Genomic DNA, 18,964 nt, shown 5'->3' with positions numbered 1-18,964 from the left:
GTTCACTTCTGGAATGATTCCCCAGCTAGATGGGATCTGTCTTTGAGTCCTTTGATGAAAACCATCCAGAGGGACCTTGACAGGCTTGAGAGGTGGGCTCTTGCAAACCTTATGAAGTTCAACAAGGCCAAGTGCAAGGTCCTGCACATGAGTCGGGGCAATCTCAGTCACAGCTACAGGCTGGGTGGAGAAGGGATTGAGAGCAGCCCTGAGGAGAAGGACTTAGGGGTGTTGGCTGATGAGAAGCTCAACATGACTCAGAAATGTGCTCTTGCAGCCCAGAAAGCCAACCATATCCTGGGATGCATCAAAAGAAGGGTGACCAGCAGGTCAAGGGAGGGGACTCTCTGCCTCTGCTCTCATGAGACCCCACCTGGAGTACTGCATCCAGCTCTGGGGTTCCCAGTACAAGAAAGACATGGAGCTGTTGGAGCAAGTCCAGAGGAGGCCACAAAGATGATCAGAGGGCTGGAGCACCTCTCCTATGAGGACAGGCTGAGAGAGTTGGGGTTGTTCAGCCTGAAGGAGAGAAGGCTCCAGGGAGACCTTACTGTGGCCTTCCAGTACCTGAAAGGGCCTACAAGAAATCTGGAGAGGGACTGTTTACAAGGGCATGTAGTGACAAGACAAGGGGTAATGGCCTTAAGCTGAAGGAGGGTCGATTTAGATTAGATGTCAGGAAGAAATTCTGTGAAGATGATGGTGGTGAGGCACTGGAACAGGTTGCCCAGAGAAGTTGTGGATGCCCCATCCCTGGCAGTGTTCAAGGCCAGGTTGGATGGGGCTTTGGGCAACCTGGTCTAGTGGAGGGTGTCCCTGCCCATGGCAGGGGGTTTGAACTAGATGATCTTTAAGGTCCCTTCCAACCAAATCATTCTATGGTTCTACGAAAACATGCCCCTGACTGAACCCGCAGGTGGCATTGCGTATACTAATGAATGAGAACTTTGTACACAACACAGATAAATGCAGGACAATGTGAACTGCTCCCCCCCAGATGTACACCGGTAGACACTAACTTACTTGTGAGATCATTTTGGAAAGACGAGTAAGTGGGTGTCTTGGAAGAACGTGTGAAGAGTGTCTCTGTCACAAAGCCTGCAAAGCCACTGCCGCCGGCCGAGACATTGGCTGTCCCACTCTGCTCCACCGACACCGGCTGAGCTGGCTCTGGAGAGCTGGCGATTTCGGCATAGGAAGCGGAGGTCTCCATGCCACCGGCCAGCACATCACCTGTCACCGAGTGCAGCGTCCTCCCTCCACCACCAGCAGACGTGGACGAACTGTAGGCAGGATCAGTGATGGGGCTGGACATCCTCTCCCCGGCGCTTGAGCTGCTTAGGGAGTGATGGCTGCTGCCCACAGCTGGAATAGGATCAAAAAGCAGGCATCTGATTTTATCATCTCAGAGCAGAGAGCACTTGTGAGTTCTACAATAATTCTGTTTGGAAATGCAGATTAATAAAATTGCACAGATAAACACAGATTAAATACAGATTAAGTAGATCCCACATATCTATCACCTTAAATGTGGATTTAACATACAAAGCCTACTCCAAAGAAACAGGACTGTCCAAATACAGAGGGACAGTCAGTGCCATTAGTCATAACGGCATGTTTATGTTATTTATAATTATCACCCCAACCCAGGCAGGTAGCAGATGCATCCTACAGCAAGAAGCTACACATCTCATTCCTGAGACTTTTCTGTTAAGCATCAACAGCTGCAGATATACAGCACCAAGGAGCAGAATCACCACCACTTATAAATCCTGCCCACGACACCCGCCACAGATCTGACACATGTTGGTGGTCATATCAGCCCCATGGAAGAGGGGAAGGGAGAGGCACTGGGTTTTTTCCTAATTCAAACGCCATCCCAGAGTTCAGAAAAACTCACTGGCAGGTTCACTGGCGGCTGAGAAATAGGTGGAGACCCTGGATGAAAGAGTGACCTTGGGCTCTGGGTACCCTGCTCGACCAGATGAGACGTGTCCTGGTCCAGGCCATGTCGTGGAGGACGGGAGAGGACCAGTGCGGGGCTCCCCGGCTGTGTCCAAGTGAGACGTGGGGCTTTCTGCTGCTGTGCTCCACATGCCACGGTTAGCTGCAGCCTGTGACGTCCCCTCTTCGTGGCTGGAGAGTGTGGCTGAGACGTATGTGGTCTCAGTAGGAGCACCAGAAACTCTTCTTCCTCTCTCTGTAATTGCAAAGCCAAGATACACACATATATATATGTAAAAAAAAATATATATAGTATATTAATAATACCTCTACAGGGACTAAAATCTGAATATTTCAATTCCCAAAGTGGAGGTGGCCCTTGGTGACCAACATCACTTATTTGCTAGGTGGGGTTCCCAGGTGATCTGTACTTTTCCCCTTTACACTGGAAAAATAAAACAGATTGGGAGTGCATGGTATTTCTGAAGGAGAACAGTGGCAGGGAGGGAGGACCTGGTTTTGAACATTCTGCAGAAAATTCCCTTGGGTGGATCAGTGGGTTTCAAACCAGCTCTGGTGGCCCGGAAGCAGAGCCGAGGCTGAAACAGATGATAACTGGGATATAAGGAAGGGCAAAAGGTCTACCAATCCCTCACCTCATCTCATGCCAGATTCCCCTGGTTTGAGGGTTGATCACCTTCACACATGGCCCAGAAGAGCTGCCTGGCCATCTAGTTCCTGACACGAGAAGGGCTGCCCCAAGGCAGAGGGTGCCATGAGGTGAATAATTTGCCGACTGTGCAGGGCTCAGCCTCCCTTCCCTGTAAACCAGGCTTGCTAAAAAGGCAAATCTAGTTCAAAGCTAGAAAAAGGAAGGTGGGAGCTCGGGACAGGGGCGAGGAGAACAGATTCCCTCCATGGCAAACTGGGAAACCACAAGACCCACCTGAAGCACTTGGTGAAGGCGAAGACACTGAAACACCAGGAGGAAACGCAGGCAGTGGCTTAGTTGCGAGCTCATCGAGTCCAGCACTGCTCTGCGAAACATTGCTCTGCCTCCCAGGCTCTGTTGCCGATGAGGATGGCAGAATGACCACGTCCAAGGACCTGGTGTGGGGTGAAGCAGGAGTGGAGCTCCCTGCTGTGTTGGATGCTGCAAGGGTGTCTGAAACGGGCACTGTGATCCTCTCCCCACCACTGGTGGCCATCACCGAGCTGGGTGTACTGGTGAGAGGAGCATCGGGTAGGCGTCCTCCTGTAGCTGAGGTCCCTTCTGCTGAGAAAGGACAAAGCAAAATGGATTTATGCACACTGAGCTATAAACAGGTGGGTGCGTTCTCTTCCATCACCACCCTTAGGCTGACAGCACAGATATAACGTGGCAGAAGATCTAAACTTGGAGAAAACTGTGAAGACACAACCCTTCCCTGTGCAAGGGAGTGCTGCTCACAGAAGGACACCCCAAAGAGGGCACTAGGAACAAGTCATGGGAGCACGGTTGGGTTTGCTTCCCTTCGGTGCTGCTCCCAGTGCCAGTCCAGCCGTGGGTGCCGCGCCTGCACCACCACCGCAGCACCCAGGGCGAGTGAGGTGGGGTTACAGTGGCACCTAACTCCCTGATACTCGAAACAAAGCTTGGCAGGGCCATACGGGGTCAGTAAATGCTGCATTTGCATCCCAGGGTGGGAGTCAGGCATGACTGGTGTTGCCTCCTGCTTGTATAAGTACAGCCAACAAGGTGGTCTTGAAACGGTGCTGCCTCAGAAAACACAACAAGTCTCAGGGCCAGGCTTCTCTTGCAGTAAGGTTGGGTTCTTCTGGTGACTAAAAGCAAAAAACAGCTAATGCATGAAATTTTCCTCCATAATGCCCGATGCCATTGTATAGCATCTTCTAGCAGGCCCTCGCTCCATACAGAGTCGATGTTTGTGGTCTACAGAAAGAAGCCCTATGGGGATGGTCAGAGCTCACCTGGGGAAGCACTTTCCAAAGCAGACGGTGAGCCTGTGAGCAACAGGTCCATGGACAACGCTGTGGCACCTCTGCCATCACCAGCCTGGGCTCCCAAAGATGACTGGGTATGGTCTGGAGAGCTGATGGTTTCAGTACCAGTGGCAGAAATCTCTGTTGTTTGGGTCAGCCTGGTGCTGGCTGGCAGAGACCTTAATGTCCTCCCTCCACCCTTGGTGGCTGTTGTGGAAACAGAGGCGCTGGTGGTGGGGAAATCGGTTCTTCTCTCTGTCGACAGGATGCTGAGTGACACATGGCTGCTTCCAGTAGCTAAGATGTGATAAAGAAACAATTCACACTTTTACACATGTGAAACTATAAATAAACAGATGAGCTTTCTTCCAGTAACACCCTGAGGCAGTAAGTACATGCACAACTAGAAAATATGAGAAGATGTCAATCCAGAGAAAATAGGAAATTTCCAAAGATGTGAATCCTTCCTACAGAAATTGGTCTTCTAAAAAACCTGGTTTGATGCTGAGAAAAGTGCTATTGTATAAAAACTGTTGAATTACTAACACTGTGCACTTGATTTCACCATTATGTGCTTGAGTGCACTCCATGCTGCTAGAACAGACAAATACCATAACAACCTGGAAAAGCCTGGAAATCAGTTCAGACAAGGCACAACGCTGAGCAGTGTGAAGGTCCTAAGGAAACCTGAAGAAATGGGATCAGAGGGATCAGACCCCGTCAGCACCACAGCCGGGTCTAGGACCAAACAGCAGCATGAAGGACCTCAGAGACCAGATTCAAAGTTGCCTTAAATTTGTTGAGCTGGTTCGATTTCTGGGAAGCAGCATGGTCCAAGGGGTAGGACAGAGGGCAGGAACCGAAGTCCGGCCCCTGGGACTGCAGGGACATGATCTAATCCTCGCTTGTTTAGTTCTCTTGCCTATAAAATGGAGATAGCAACTAGAGATAGTAAAAAAAAGAATCCTGATTTGAATGTTAATTATTTTTCTTGGCGTAATGAAACTTCCCACACATGTGCCCTTTCCGTAAAAAACCCAAACCACATTTTTTGATCAAGCAAGAGCTGAAATATTTCAGACACAAAATCACACTGCATCCTTCCAAACAATATATTCTGCATAGCAGAAGAGAGTCAGGCAAGTCTAAGATACACTAACAGTCCTCCTTTTACTTACAAGAAAAATGGTATTTCACTTCTAACTTGAGCTCACCTGGGGAAGGACCTTCTGAAGGAGAGTGAGAATGTGTTAGCGAAGGGTCTGCCACCCGCTTGGTGAAATCTATGATTTCTCTGAACCCACGAACTCCATAGGTGTCTCTCACAGAAGACGCAGACGAGGATCGGATCGTGCCCGAGGTCCCGTACATGCCACTACTGGACGTGGAGACTTCTGCTGCCCATCGGCTGCTGCCCATGGCAGTCCTCGGGGACCTCTCGCTGCTGCTGCTGGCCGTGGCTGAAATGAAAGTGCTGGTGGGAGAGGAAGCAAGGGGGATTTTCTCTGTTGTTGAGCTGTTAACTGGTTGGTGGCTGCTCCTGACACCTAAGACACAATAAAACCAAGTTTTATTTATGCATATAGAGCTATGCGTTTCAGGGATTGTTTGTACAGCGTACATTTCTACACTGTTCATTGAGAAATTGAATAGACCAAGTCCTCAAACTGGAAAAGGTGCTCCTCTGGGAAGAGGTGAATCCCTTACGTTCAAGCACACGTGGCTTACAAAAAGCCATGAAAATGACACCTTAAACCCACGGTTCTTCACTGCATGCTGTGCACAATACCTGATTTACGCACTTAAGCTGCCTTCAAGCCTGTTTATAGCAGGAGTACACACCTTGAATTTCAAACCAAATCTAGAGGACGAGCTAAACCAGGTCTGGTTTAGGTTTTCTAGTGACAGTCCAGAGACCCAAGCTGCTGTCTCAGTGCCGGGCTGACGGCACGGCCATGGGGCTGAGCCCCCCACGGGACCGGGCACAGCCTCACCCGTAAGATGCTCAGAAACACCCCGGTGCCCCAGCCTGGCGTTCAACCCAGCCTGATTTACACCATGTCTAGCAGGCGTGCTGCCCCAGGGCTCTCCCAAAGTGCAGCGCTGGGGACGCTGATATTTCACCAGCTCACTAGGAGCAGGAGCTGCACTACGACTCGCAGAATGATGGGCTTAATTGTGAATTAATGGTGAATGATGGGGCAGAGCTCACTTGGGACCACTCCAAGGGCAGGGGATGAGTCACTACTTGCTGTGGGGACCCCCAAAACATCACCTCTCTTACAGACCAGCCTGCACGGCAGACACTGCACTGGGCGACGGCTGCAAATCCTCAGCCAAAGTGTCTCCAGCAGGGAAAAAGCGCATGCACATATTTCTAAACCACGGCTGCTTTTCCCAGCACGGGAGTTTCATTAGCAATGAGGCCATTGATGTTTTTCGCTTTTTCACCCAAAAGCTGAGATCCACTCCCACCCTTCCCCCCAGCCCCGCTGCCAGCCCAGTGCAGCCAGCAATAAAAACACCCACCTATCCAACAGCGACTGATGGCCACATCTAAAGACAAACAGCGCGGGGATGTGAAATCCCATCCAACCCCAAAGCAGCCAGCTTTCAGACTTAGAAATTTACCTCTGGAAGTACTTTTGGAGGCAGAGAGGGAGCTTGTGAGCAAAGGCTCCCCGGGAGGCGCTGGGAGGTCGGTGGCTTCCCGTGAGTCATTAGGATGGTGTGTCCCGGTCCCCAAGGAAGAGGAGGTCCCCCCCAAAGTGCTGGTGGGATTGGTGCTGGTGGCAGAGCCCCCTGTCACCTCCGCTGTGTGGCCATCAGAGGGGGACCCTGGTACCCCCGCTGACACGCTGGGCTTGTCAGCACCATGGGCGTCCGAGTACAGCGTCGCCTCTTCTGCAGCCGGGATGCTCTTGGGTTCGTAATTGCTGCTAAAGGCTAAAAAAGTAAGAAGATAAATATAAAACTGCATACACATAAATAAAAACAGCTGGGTAGGTTTCATCCCGCTATCGGTAGATGTAGACAATGTATATGTGAATATTCAATACGGAAATATTTAATACTGGGAAATCATTAAGACAGAGAAAAAAAATGGTCTCTCTATAGGAACTCTAAAGTTATTGCTTGCAAAATTCAACTGAAAGTTTTCAAGGAAAATCTATCCTCCTCTTCCAACAAGAATAATATTTATCCATACTTTCATTTCTGTAAAATGTTTTTAAACGTACAGAATGTGCCAAATACAATATTATTCCTCCTTTCTTTAAAATAAAAAGGATGTATTTTGTTTATAAAGTGTCTTTAAATAATGTTCTGAGTTATACAGCTAGCTATCAAAACTCACTCGTGGAAGCACTTTCCGAAGCAGATGGCGAGCCCATGAGCAATGGGTCTGCAGCACCTCTGCCACCACCCTGGGCTGCCACAGACATCCCAGGGGACCGGGTCTGGTCTGAAGAACTGGCGATTTCAGTACCAGAGGTGGAAATCTCTGTTGTTTGGGTCAGCCTGGTGCTGGCTGGCAGAGACCTTAACGTCCTCCCTCCAACCTTGGTGGCTGTTGTAGAAACGGAGGTGCTGGTGGTGGGGAAATCCGAAACTCTCCTCTCCGTGGCCAAGACGTTGGATGGCTGGTAGCTGCTTCCAATGGCTACGGCACAGTAAAAAAAAACCCCTAGATTTATACTTATGAAATTATAAACAGATGGATCCATTTTCTTCCCAGATGCTTACAGCGCACATACGGATATTAAGCATAGGAAGTTTTCAATCTGGACAAAGTGCTCTTTTGGAAAGGCATGAATCCCCTTGCTGCAGGAAGACCTTGCACAAAACCTGGGGCTCGCTGCCAGGGCAGCACGGCTTCGCGAGAGCTGGAGTGGCTTGGCCAGCAGGAAACCCCTCGGGACAAGGACAGCAGGGACTTGTCTGTAAATCCCACCTCTGCTCTAAGACTGGTGGAAATTGGCCCAGGCTCTCTTAGTTTTGGTGTTTTTTTTTTTTTTTGGTAGGTTGAACACAGCATCAAACAGCAAAGTGGGGAAACCTGAGTGTGGCCACATACCCAGGTGAGTCGACAGCTCACTGTACATCCCAGGGCTTAATGGGACACAGGGAAAAATGCTTAAGGAAGCACAAAATAGGGTAAAACAACAAATCGTAGAGTGACTGAGCTCACCCGTGGCAGTGCTTTCCAAAGCCGGGCGAGAAGGGGCGAGCTGGTGCTCCGTGGAGGGCCCGGGGAAATGTCCCTCTGCTGGGGCCACCGAGGAGGGTGCTGAGGCCAGGGGCTGAGCTACGGAGCCAGGTGCTGTTCTTTGGATACCGGACCTCAGGTTTTTTGCAGCCCTGATGCTGCTCCCAGTAGCTGTAACAGGGGGAAGGGACGTGTCAGTGTGAGAACCCTGGAGATGTGTTTGCTCCTGGCAAGCCCCAGGCACAGGACAAGGACTCAGCAACACCAAGGTTTTCAATAAGTTCATGTGGAGTGGGGCAAAGTCTCTGTTTCTGAGAGCTCCAGAAATTAGCTGCTTGCAAAGCAAGCGAGGGGAAGCTGCGGAGTCCAGGGATCTCAGGTTTGATGCCCTGTACGGGTTGTTGAAGCACAGGCGTCTCACCCTGTCTAGCCGAGAGCAAACCCACCCGGCGTGGCTGTGAGCGTGGGCTACCAACCTCACGCCCCACCACAGCACCACTCGGGTGGGACACGCAGCTCAGACGGGGCTGGGACCTCGCCTTTGCTCTGCAGCTGGCACTGAACAAGCCCAGAAATTTTGCAGCTGCAGATGCCCACCCTGCCGAAAACACAGTGATAAGGTCCAAAGACGTTTTTTTCTTTTTTTTTTTTTTTAAAGTGGAAAGTGTTGGGGGTTTTTGGACCAAATTATTTTTTTCCATTGCTTTTTTCTGCTTTTGGCAGGGAATTTCAGCTAACCATCCAAATAATAACAAACAGAGCACATACAAAACACAGCATTTTCTCTGTTTCAAGAAAGCAAAAGCTATATAAAGGCTTTTTAAAGCTATAAAACAAATCCGTGGGCCAGCAAAGCTCACCTCCAAAAGCACTGTCCGTGGCAGGCAATACCGTGAGCGAAGGGCTTGTGGAGTCCCCCGTGACATCCCTGGGGTGTAGCACGGTGCGGTTTGCACCGGTCTGGGTACTGGAAGCTTGCAGGGAGGACTGGGACTGCCCCGGAGAGCCAGGGAGGGGGGTGGTGGGGAGGAGCTGCAGCGTCCCCCTGACGCTCCCCGAGGGGCTGGGTGAAGTGGCTGCAGTGCCCGTGGGAGGGCTGCCAGGCGGCTCCGTGCCCACCCAGCCACTCGCCGGTCGAGAGGGGCCGCTGGTGCCTGTAAGGCAACAGAAGAAAGTAAATGAGAGCACAGAGATGGGCTGCGCTGCCCACCCAGCATCCTCTGCTGTCACCCTCCACCTTCCCCCCGCAGCCCGCAGTCCCCTTGTCTGTATTCTGCCTACAGCAAATTCGTGTTTGGGAGCTGCACCGAGTAATTCATAATTTTCAAGGCCAGGAGAAGCCGCACAGATCCTTCTCTCCACCCTCGTGCATGAAGCAAGCCAGAAAACCGCCCTGAGCACATGGTGAGGGTGGAGGGCTGGATCCAGCGCACAAAGCTCTAGCAACGCAGGGGAGCCAGGCTTAACCGATGCCCAGGTTCTCCAGGGAACAGCATCCACCTCGTTCCCAGGCTGAACTGGGATGGCTCACCCAGGTGACGAGTCTCCACGGATGAAGGCAGCAGCACTGTCCTCGTCTCGTTGTCAAACCCCACCATGTCCCAGGCCCCATGGCTCCCGTTCAGCATCCTCTCGGTCGAACCGGTGCTGACGGCTTCCCAAACTGGCGGCATCCTCTCGGAAGTTGCAGGGGTGCTGGGAGAAGCCAGAGCCCTCTTGCCTCTCTCCCGGCTGCCCGCAGCATGGTGATGGCTTCCAGCGGCTGGAAAGCAACGCAGAGAGTGTCATGTTCCCCCTGGATGAGTTAATTTGTCTCGGCTGCGGTGGCAGCAGCATCACTCGCAGTGGTACCCAGCCCTCCCATAAGCAATAGGTAGGGTCCCATCTGCATCCCTCGTGTTTCCTCTGTTTAACACAGGGCACACTGCAAGAGGGACTGCTGGCAACAGAGGGTTTCTGTCACCAAAAAATATCGGTATTTCAAAAATTGTCTTCATTTGTGCATGGCAAAAGAAACACAGATTTTTTTAAAAAATAAACATTACAAATGCAGAAGGCAGGAAGGAGCTTACGCCAGGGTAGGCAGCAGCTGGCAGCCTGGACAGGCCAGCTCCACACTCTAGTCCCAAAGCAGGAAAAAAAAAAGAGGAATTAAAAAATTAAAAACTTCTGTGCTCATTTCAGCAAGACACTTATGTCATCTGGGGATAGTAAGAAAAAAAACTGAGGTGGGTACAGGGCAATCAGCACAGTGTGGGAACCAGGCTTTGATTTAGTGCATTCTTAAAAAAGTACATTGGTTTACTCCTGACCACGGTCCCACCAAATGTGGTGAAGATTACGAACAAGCCCGAAGGTAAATGTTGCACAATTCCCATGTGAGGACCTCAGCTACAAATCATGATGCAGATGGTCAGATATTTTTAACTCAGGCAGTTAAAATCTAGGTTGGGTTCGTGTTGGGGTTCAGCTCCTCCTGGGAGGAGGCGTGGGGATGCCGGGGGGTCTCTGCTTTGCGTGCAGCCTTCAAGCTCTGTGGATGGGCAGAACTCCCTGGGGTGCTGCTGGGTGGTGAGTAACAACAGTGGCAGCTCCCAAGAATCACCCTCATTGTAACATTAAAAGAAAAAAATCAGCTTTCCTGGGATCGGATTTCTTCCAAAAATCTGAATTTCTAGCAGCGAGGCAGGAATAATTCCTGACCCACTGGCTATGCTCGGTCCACGGGCTGGGTACAGAAAATGGGGACTCTCACATTGATGAAACTCACTGGGAGGACGGTGACGGACGGGCAGGTGGGTCGCTGTCCTGGCAGACGGGCTGTCTGGGGGTCCTGCTTCTGGTGGGGTGACATCCCCACTGCCGGTGGGGGGACCAACGTGTCCCGTGACCCCGCTCACCGCCGGCACCGCACCATGCCTGGCAGGCAGCAATGCCCCCTCCCTGCTCCCGGCCAGCGTCGTCACCAGCTCCACGGTGTCCATGAGAGGACCAGAAGTCCTTATCTCCGTGTCTGAACTTCTTGCCTGATGGCTGCTTTCAATGACTGAAAGGAAAAACAAGAAAAGATTAAAATCCCATCAATACTGAATATGCAGGCTCGGCTTGTTGCAGTAACACCGAGGCTAAGCTCTGATCTCATTTACAATAGAAAAAAATTGCATAATCAAAACACAGACATGAAATTTATTTTTGGGTTCACACCAGTGGAAATTAGATTGGTCTGTGGGGCCAAATGCTGAAACCCATCTTTCTGTGCAAGGTTAATTCAATTCAGTACCCCCCATGCTTTTTTGTGTGTGTTAGGAGAAATAAATCTTTAAAGGAGCAAAAAGAAAGTCTTAAACAAATAACCGATGGAGATACGTGCAGTGTGGAGTCCATGGGAGGAGTGTGTAGGTCCTGCTCCATCCTAAAAGTGTTTGGGTTTGCTCTCTTGCTCCTGCTGGAAGCTGCTCCAAACTCTCACCTTTCCCATCGTCCAGAATCATTTTCGCATTTCATTAGAAAATGAATAAACACATTTATGGAATAAATGTTGGTTCCCAAGCTAGCATTACCCTTTAGCTTCACTAGCTTTTCCCCTCCATCCACTCGCTCCCCACCATGCCGATGTGCAACAGCAGCAATCTCATCCCCTCTTTGCACAAGCTGCTTCTGCATTTCTACCATCTACTGTATCTCATGGACCCAGAAATTACTTCTACCAGGGACATCAACAGGCATTACATGCTTTAGGGGATCTCCAAAAGCACACAGATGGCTGTGTGCATCTCTAGAATATAAACATGTTCCCAAATTGGGCCTCGAGCGAAGAGGGAAGATGTTACTCAGTAGCCAACTTCTCGGCTCAATCATTAATGCCGACTGCCGGCAGCAGCAGGACTCGGTGCAGTAGCTGTAGCTTCAGCCTTGGAGCTGCCATCCCATCCAGCCTGGTACCGCCTGGAGCACAGCATCCAGTGACAGCTGCCGTGAGCAGTTCCAGTGGGATTTGCCGGGGGAATTGGAGTTTCCAGCCCGCGGTACCAACCAGGGCTGCGTGAGGATTTCCCTGCACATCAGTCATGTGAAAACCAGCAGCAACCGTCCCTGCTCTGCTACAGCCCCGAGGCTTGGCAGGCACTGCAGCCTCAGGTGCTCTTCAAAGCCCACAAGTCAAAGCCAGTCCAAATCGCAGCTGCGTCATCTGAAACAGCAAGATCCCAGTTTTGTCATTATCTTCCTTATAACCAAAATGCAATCTCTGGGCCGGAATAGCCCAACGCACGCTCCCCTTGCTGAGTGGGCAGAATGGGAGCCTGGCTAGGGAAACTCCAGTGTAGGGTGACAGGCTCTGAAACCTCCCAAGAAATTGAGAAAAGTCACATATTTTGGGAGGGGAACTCTCCCCACTTTGCAGCTTGGAGATCCACCAGGCTATGGGACATGTCCTGCCTGTCACACACATGGCATCTCAAAACCGGGCTGCAGATGATACACAGGCAGCAGCTAAAGGCACCACTCAGTCCCTGCCCAAAAGCTCTGATGTTGAATGTTAAGCCTTGCACATCTGTCCTTGGCCTCCAAGCACCTTCTGTAAGAAAGCCGTGCCTTGGAGAAACACCCATGGGACATCTACTCCTCCTTGCCTTGCACATCTCATTCGGGGTTGCTGTACCTCCCACGGCAGCGGTGGCAATTTCAGGAGCGGTCTCCTCTCCCCATCTGCAATAGCTTCAGTGGGAACTCACCAAGAAAAAAAGAGGTATCTGGGTAGGACAGTCTGCGTTTCATCCTGGGAGTCTGAGCACCACGAGGCCCAAGAAGACAAGAGCTGCAGTGGAGCAGAGCCCTTCGGGTGCCTTTACTGACAGCCCTAGCCACGGCTGCAATGCCCACCTCGCCGAGCACAGCGAGCAGCCGCTGTCGCCTGGAGCCTGCTGTGAGCCACCTCCTGTCCCGTGTGACAAGCTGCTTCTTGGGGATGCAAAGTCGAAAGGGACGCTTGCTACGCTCGTTTGCAAGCCAATACCCAGCCTGTAATTGTAGCCCTCAAGTCCATTTATAGCAGCCCTGATGCTGAAAAATTTGGGTGTGCTGGAGGGCGGCACACTGAATTTCTCTCCTTTCCCCCCTCACTAAAAGCTTTCAGCTGTGCAGCCCATGCTCACTGTGTCCCAGCAGCCGGCTTTCCTGCACAGAAAAAAGGCAAAGCAGCAGATGCTTAAAGAAACCCTTAGGGGATGAGTATAGGCAGAGGGAAATTTGCTTTCTCAGGTTGCCAAGTCATTTGTCAACAAGGGCTCCAGCCAGGCACGCTAAAATATATAGCGGGGCACTGCAGCAGGCATTTAATTGCCACTTCTTAAAAAATAACCCTGGAAATGCCAGCAAGCAGTACCTACAGCTACAACCCTTGATTGAATGCAACCAGTTCATAAGTAAAATGCTGCTGGTTGCTCGTCTGGTTGTTGTTTGCCCTGCAAATTCACCCTGACGTTTTCTCTATCCTCTTTTGGCTCTGCAGAGCTGCTGGGAATAAAAGGAGGCAAAACCCTTCCCCTTATCACGGGTGCCAGCAAACCTGGCTTTGAGTGCAGCCAGGGAGTGGTCGGGCTGAATAAGAAGGTATTATTTACACAGACTTTTTTAGAATCATCTGGCATTTTTAACTCTGCCCTGCAAGGTATGCCAGGCCCTGGTGCAGGGAGGAAAACCTCGTGCCAGCACGGGCTCAGCTCCCCGGTTTGGTGGGTGCGAAGCATGAGCCATGCTGGAAAATCCAACCCACAGCATGTAGTAAGGAAACTCGAAAAAATCAGGGTACTCAACAAAATAGACGTGAAGTCTTAGCTCATCACAGAGCCATCAAACCTACCACAAGTGCAAGACAACTGCAATCTCCTCTTTGACTTGCCTACAGAAATTAGCCTTCAAAATGACCCTCCACGGGAGCGGATGGACCAGATGCAAACTTCTTCAAAAAAATACACGCAGGACCATCTGGCCTCCCCTGATGCATTAAAGGCTTAAAGCAGAGCGGCCCTTTAGCTCAGGTACCGATTTGTCACTAACAATTTCGTCACATCCTAAGCTGCCAACTGCTTTCCGTGGCTTAACTCCACGCGACCGCAGCCGTCAAGAGAAATATTTGACTTCCAGCGCAAACCCCTCCTGCCACCCACCAGACCGGTGTTTTCCTTCCCAGTTAAAACTAGCAGTGATGCTCACCAGACAGGTCGAGGCTCGGAGTTACTTTTTCTTCGCAAGCATAACAAGTCTGCAGCTTGCTGGGAGCTGAGTTATAACGTGGCCAGGACAAACAGATCAAGTTCCAGCTGATTTCTCGAGGCTTTAGGTTTGCCCCTGGCAGCCCAGCTGGATGTCTACCTTGTGAGACTCCTGAAAAATCCCTTTTGGACCAGCAATTTTCTGTCTCCATCCCTGAGTGCAAGACGGGCATTGCCCTGGACACGAGGTGGCTGCTGCTGGGGCAACATCATGGTGATGCTCAAGGCTCAACCATGGGACAGCACAACACCAAAAAGCACAAGACTGCAAGTTTTTAGCAGCGGCTGCGATCGCTCACGGACATTTTAGGGCAGGGAGTGAGGAGGGACATATCCTGCTAACGCCAGAGGAGCAGGATCCCCACAGACAGCATTTGGCAGGAGCATCGCAGCCAGCCAAGGCGCACCATGAGCTATCCCAGTCCTGCCGCTTTCCTGCAGAAAGGATTTTTTTCCTCTCAAAGGGCAGAAAAATACTCCCTTGACCAGGGAACGTAGATTTAATCTGTGTTTGCACACAAGGAAAGCCAAGAGCGGTTGCTTAGCTGCCCAGAGCAGCCCTTCACCCCAGAGCAGTCCCTCCTCACAGTGAGGGAGGGTGGCGATTCCCTGGGGACCGTTCCCGGTATGGCCACCCATGCAGCGGCTCTTTTGCCAGGGCTACGGCCACCCCGGGAGCATCCCATGCTGAGCTGAGCGTGCGTGAAGCTAAAGCAGGCTCCTCCCGAGGACAGGCAGCTATAATTATAAAGCCCACATCTGTTAAGGTTGCATAATCTTAACATCATCTGAGGCTCGCAGAGGGAAAAAAATAAAACTCATCTCAACTTAGAAAACTCCTTGCTGGCTGTAGGAAAAGGTTAGGAAGAAAGGCAGGCTGTGAGGGAGGAGAAGCGGGAAGCAAAGCCGGGGCTGTCGGCCCCGCAGCGGGTGGCACGGGTGGCTGCCGGTCCCCGCCGGGGCCGGGCTCTGTGCTGTGTTTTGAACGGCTGCTGCGGATGTCGGGATCATGGGCGGAGGCCGGTTAGAAGCCAAGTGAGTTTGTGCGAACAAAAGCTACAGCCCTAAATCTGGACCGTCCAGGGCTCTCTGGGATTTTCAATTTCCTTCCTTGTTCTTGCCCTGAAAGAAGCATTTCGAGGTGGGGGGGGGGGGGGGGGGGGGCTGAAATGGAGCTTAAAAAAAATTTTCGTACTCAAGACGGGTCAGTTGAGCATAAACACACTGATAATATTGCTTGGGGAAGGTCCCTCGTGTGCACTAAGCACGGGAAGAATGCAAGAGGTTTTTAACCACATGCGGCCAACCCTTTTTCGCTAATTCGATATTAATAAAAGGAATTACTCAGGCTGGATGAAGAAAGGTGGGAAGAGAGGGTGGGTGGGGAAGAGAAGAGGTGCAGGAAAGCCCTACCAGCGCTTCCCCTCCTGCTGCGGGGCTCCGTTTGGATGGGGTACCCTGTGGATGCATCCCCTGGCCATGCCTTGCTCTGGTCCTCATGCTCCTCGTCCTCTCCCCACCAGGTTCCAGGCAGAGCAGGACAGAAATTTGCAGGACTTTAAATAATTTTAACCGTAATACAAAGGATTTATCCAACCACCAAAGGTGACTGGAGCTTTAATATGTCAGCTCGAAAAAGGTGATGGGGGCTTGATGCCAGCAGCAGACCGTGCAGGCTCTGAGTGCCAAGGTCCAGGTGGTTAACGCCTACCGAGCCCCTACGGGTGATGGGTCTCCACGGGGCTGGGGACATCGGCATCGTCCTCAGCCCTTCCTACACCAGGCCACAGCGCTTTGCTTGCAGTGCTGCTCTATGAGACAAAACCACACTGCACTTCCACACCACTTCCCCTCCGAGACCTGTAAAACCACGGAGGATGCTAAAGGCCACTTTTGCTTCCTACCCTTTTTTTCATGATCCCAGAGCCTGATGCTCAGAGATGCCATAACAAAAAAAAAAAAAAAGATCCAATTACTGCTCTTAAGAGCAGTACTCTAAAGCAGAGAAACAAGTACTCCAAACCATTCAGTGTTTCCAAAAGCATGGGATGCATGCATATGGCCTGCTTGCAACCAAGGATAAAACCTGCACATACAGGGACAGGATAGTGTCCTGCTTATCCAGTGGTTTCCAGCCTCTTAATTTTGGCGTCCTAAACATTTCCCTGGGGAGGTGCGGGCTCCCAGATCACCAGCTCAAGCCTGTGAAACCCTGAGCTTCTTACTCATCTTTCCAGGACAGTTTGGGTTCAATCCACAGATCCCTGGGACCACATGGACCCACGCTGCCTGAAAACTACCACCCCAGGGCTCAGAGCAGTGCCATAAACCTCTTTTCATGAGCTTTTGTTTTTAAATAGTTTCTGGCAACTGAATTAAAAAAAAGAGCGTCCTGTTTTATTGTCGAGTCTTTGGAAAACATGTTAAAATACAAGTCCACTTCCAACAGGGATAAGCTGTCTCATGACTGCCCATTCTCCTAAAAACCCCATAACCATGCCAAAACCCCAGTAAAATCCCAGTCCAGCCAGCCAGCGAAGAGGGGACCAAGCCTGAGGCTCCACAGGGCTCTGGGACCGGTGTCCTTTCTCCCTTTGCTGTGCAGAAAGTCCAAATTAGCTGTATTTGCTTGCTTGTCGGCTCGTGTATTTTCTACCTCCGAAGCATTCCCCCCCCCGTGGCGATGTGTCCCGGTGTTGATGTGGGAAAAGCCCCTGCAGCCCCAGGGGGTGGAAGGCAGCTCTGCCCCAGCACCAGCTGACGGGGCCCAGGAGCACTTACCAAAGGGATTTCTTTCTCACCGTTTTCATTAAACATTAATAAAAATAAGCCAAAAAATATCTCCCAAACGGCACAGCTCTCTGAGCACTCGCACCTCCTCTCCGTCCCCTCTCCCGCCGCCCCGCGATGCTGAAATGTCTCCAAACCACCCTGCCTGCACCGCGGATCCCAAATGCTCAATCCCAGCACCACCTAACTCACTTCTAAAACCCTCCAGGCTTTTCCGTAACATCCTGCAGAAACGTTACAGAAAGTATCACCCACACAGCGCTTCTCCTTCCTCTTTCCAGGGTTTTTAATGTCCCCTGGAAGCTTTGCTCGGCGGGAAGGCAGCAGCACCCTCGCCGGCACTCGCGAGGGCAGAGCAAAAGCCGCGCAGGGACACAGCCCGGTGTCACTTTAACTTCTGCTCCCATCCGAGGGCAGTGCACTGGAGACTGTCAGACGGCTCGGGGAGGAAGTCTCCTGGCAGGCCTCCACCAAAGTGGAGTTGCTAGGTCACTAGAACAATAAAAAGGCAAGAAAAAACATCCTGGCTGCAAAAAAGAAAGGGGGTGGGGGGGAGGAGGAAAAAAAGCCATGGCAGTGTGTACAGTGTTGGTTAAGTGGAAAGAAACAGAGCTGGAGAGAGCAGGACGATGCCGCTGCTGACTTTTGTAAGCACATGACAATTTCTAACATGGACCTTTCTCCAGAGCTCTCACACAAATAATTTCAGAAATCTGAAATTTGTCTGCAAGGTTTGCAATTGGTAAAAAAAAAAATCTCACGTGGGCAACCTGGTCTAGTGGAGGGTGTCCCTGCCCGTGTCAAGGGGGTGGAACTAGATGATCTTTGAGGTCCTTTCCAACCCAAACCATTCTATGATTCTATGATTTCCAGGGAAGCTAGCCCATTGCTGCTACGGAGAAATTAATCACCCTTCACATGTTAACCAGGGCATCACAATCCATTGTATGACTTTCTTGCACCATCGCATGCCCCCAGCATCTGCCCACATTCATTTAAACTGGCAATATAAGAAAAATGCCTCCAAGCAGGGCTGTATTTCAGCGATAAGGGGGTGAGCAGCCTCACAAGGTGCAGAGCACTGCGCAGCGCTGGGGCCCAGGCTCCTCCGTACAGAAAGGTGCTAGCAGCTTAGAAGCTGCGGGATGAAATTTTGCTTTCTGAAAAGTTTGATTTCAAAGCCAGAAGGGAGCATTAGCTCATTCTGTCTGACCTCATGTAGAGCCAGAGTCATTCCGTGTAGCTTATTTACTCCCAATATAAGCTCAGTGACTTGTATTTGACTTAAACGGATCTTGCAGGGGAGAAAAACCCAAACTATTGGTATTTGTGCTTAAAACCACAAGAACTATGGGCTGAAGCACAGATTTTTCTGCACAAAACCTCAAGGCACATCAAAAAGCGATGCCTGGCAGTGTGAAGCATACACGCAGCAGGAGCCATCTGCCCCGGAACCAAGAACTCCATCCCTTTGCAGACCCAGGAGAAAACAAGGCGGTATTTTCACGTCAGAGACTGAAATAAAACCACAGGTCTCTGCTCCAAAGTGGTCTGAGCCCAGGAGCTGCTTCCCACGGCGATGGGGGACAATAAATACTGGGAAGACGGAGGAGGCAATAGGAAAAGGGGTGCTGCCATGCTGAGATGCCGTGCCGGGAGCTGCCATGGGTCCCTGGGGTCTAAACGATGCTGCCCACCACTGCAGGGTGGTCCAAGTGTCTTGACCAAAGCCTCGCTCCAGCAATGCACTTAAGAAGAGCTCCCTGGG

At 51.1% G+C, this 18,964-nt stretch overlaps 1 protein-coding gene across 7 annotated transcripts in view; it reads right to left on the bottom strand.

Annotated features, from left to right (window-relative positions):
• HEG1 (heart development protein with EGF like domains 1) overlaps positions 1 to 18,964 on the bottom strand; it is a 56,651-nt gene that overhangs the window by 26,130 nt on the left and 11,557 nt on the right. For 4 of the 7 annotated variants that reach the window (XR_008577662.1, XR_008577663.1, XM_054830138.1 and 1 more), the window contains exons 2-12: positions 10,905 to 11,180; positions 9,666 to 9,896; positions 8,995 to 9,288; positions 8,117 to 8,305; positions 7,283 to 7,588; positions 6,559 to 6,873; positions 5,142 to 5,474; positions 3,916 to 4,224; positions 2,891 to 3,220; positions 1,901 to 2,200; positions 1,024 to 1,365 (exon numbers count right to left, since the gene is read on the bottom strand). Coding sequence is in view for 5 of the 7 variants with exons in the window: in XM_054830138.1 (XP_054686113.1) it covers positions 1,024 to 1,365; positions 1,901 to 2,200; positions 2,891 to 3,220; positions 3,916 to 4,224; positions 5,142 to 5,474; positions 6,559 to 6,873; positions 7,283 to 7,588; positions 8,117 to 8,305; positions 8,995 to 9,288; positions 9,666 to 9,896; positions 10,905 to 11,180 (3,225 nt within the window). In the remaining 2 variants the exon portion in view is untranslated. The remainder of the gene's footprint in view (positions 1 to 1,023; positions 1,366 to 1,900; positions 2,201 to 2,890; positions 3,221 to 3,915; positions 4,225 to 5,141; positions 5,475 to 6,558; positions 6,874 to 7,282; positions 7,589 to 8,116; positions 8,306 to 8,994; positions 9,289 to 9,665; positions 9,897 to 10,904; positions 11,181 to 18,964) is intronic. The other 3 variants (XM_054830134.1, XM_054830135.1, XM_054830136.1) reach the window with 3 other exon arrangements.

The sequence above is a fragment of the Grus americana genome, chromosome 6, assembly GCF_028858705.1.
Source record: "Grus americana isolate bGruAme1 chromosome 6, bGruAme1.mat, whole genome shotgun sequence".
In the NCBI taxonomy this organism is placed as follows: domain Eukaryota; kingdom Metazoa; phylum Chordata; class Aves; order Gruiformes; family Gruidae; genus Grus; species Grus americana.
This window is presented reverse-complemented; position numbering and strand designations above follow the sequence as displayed.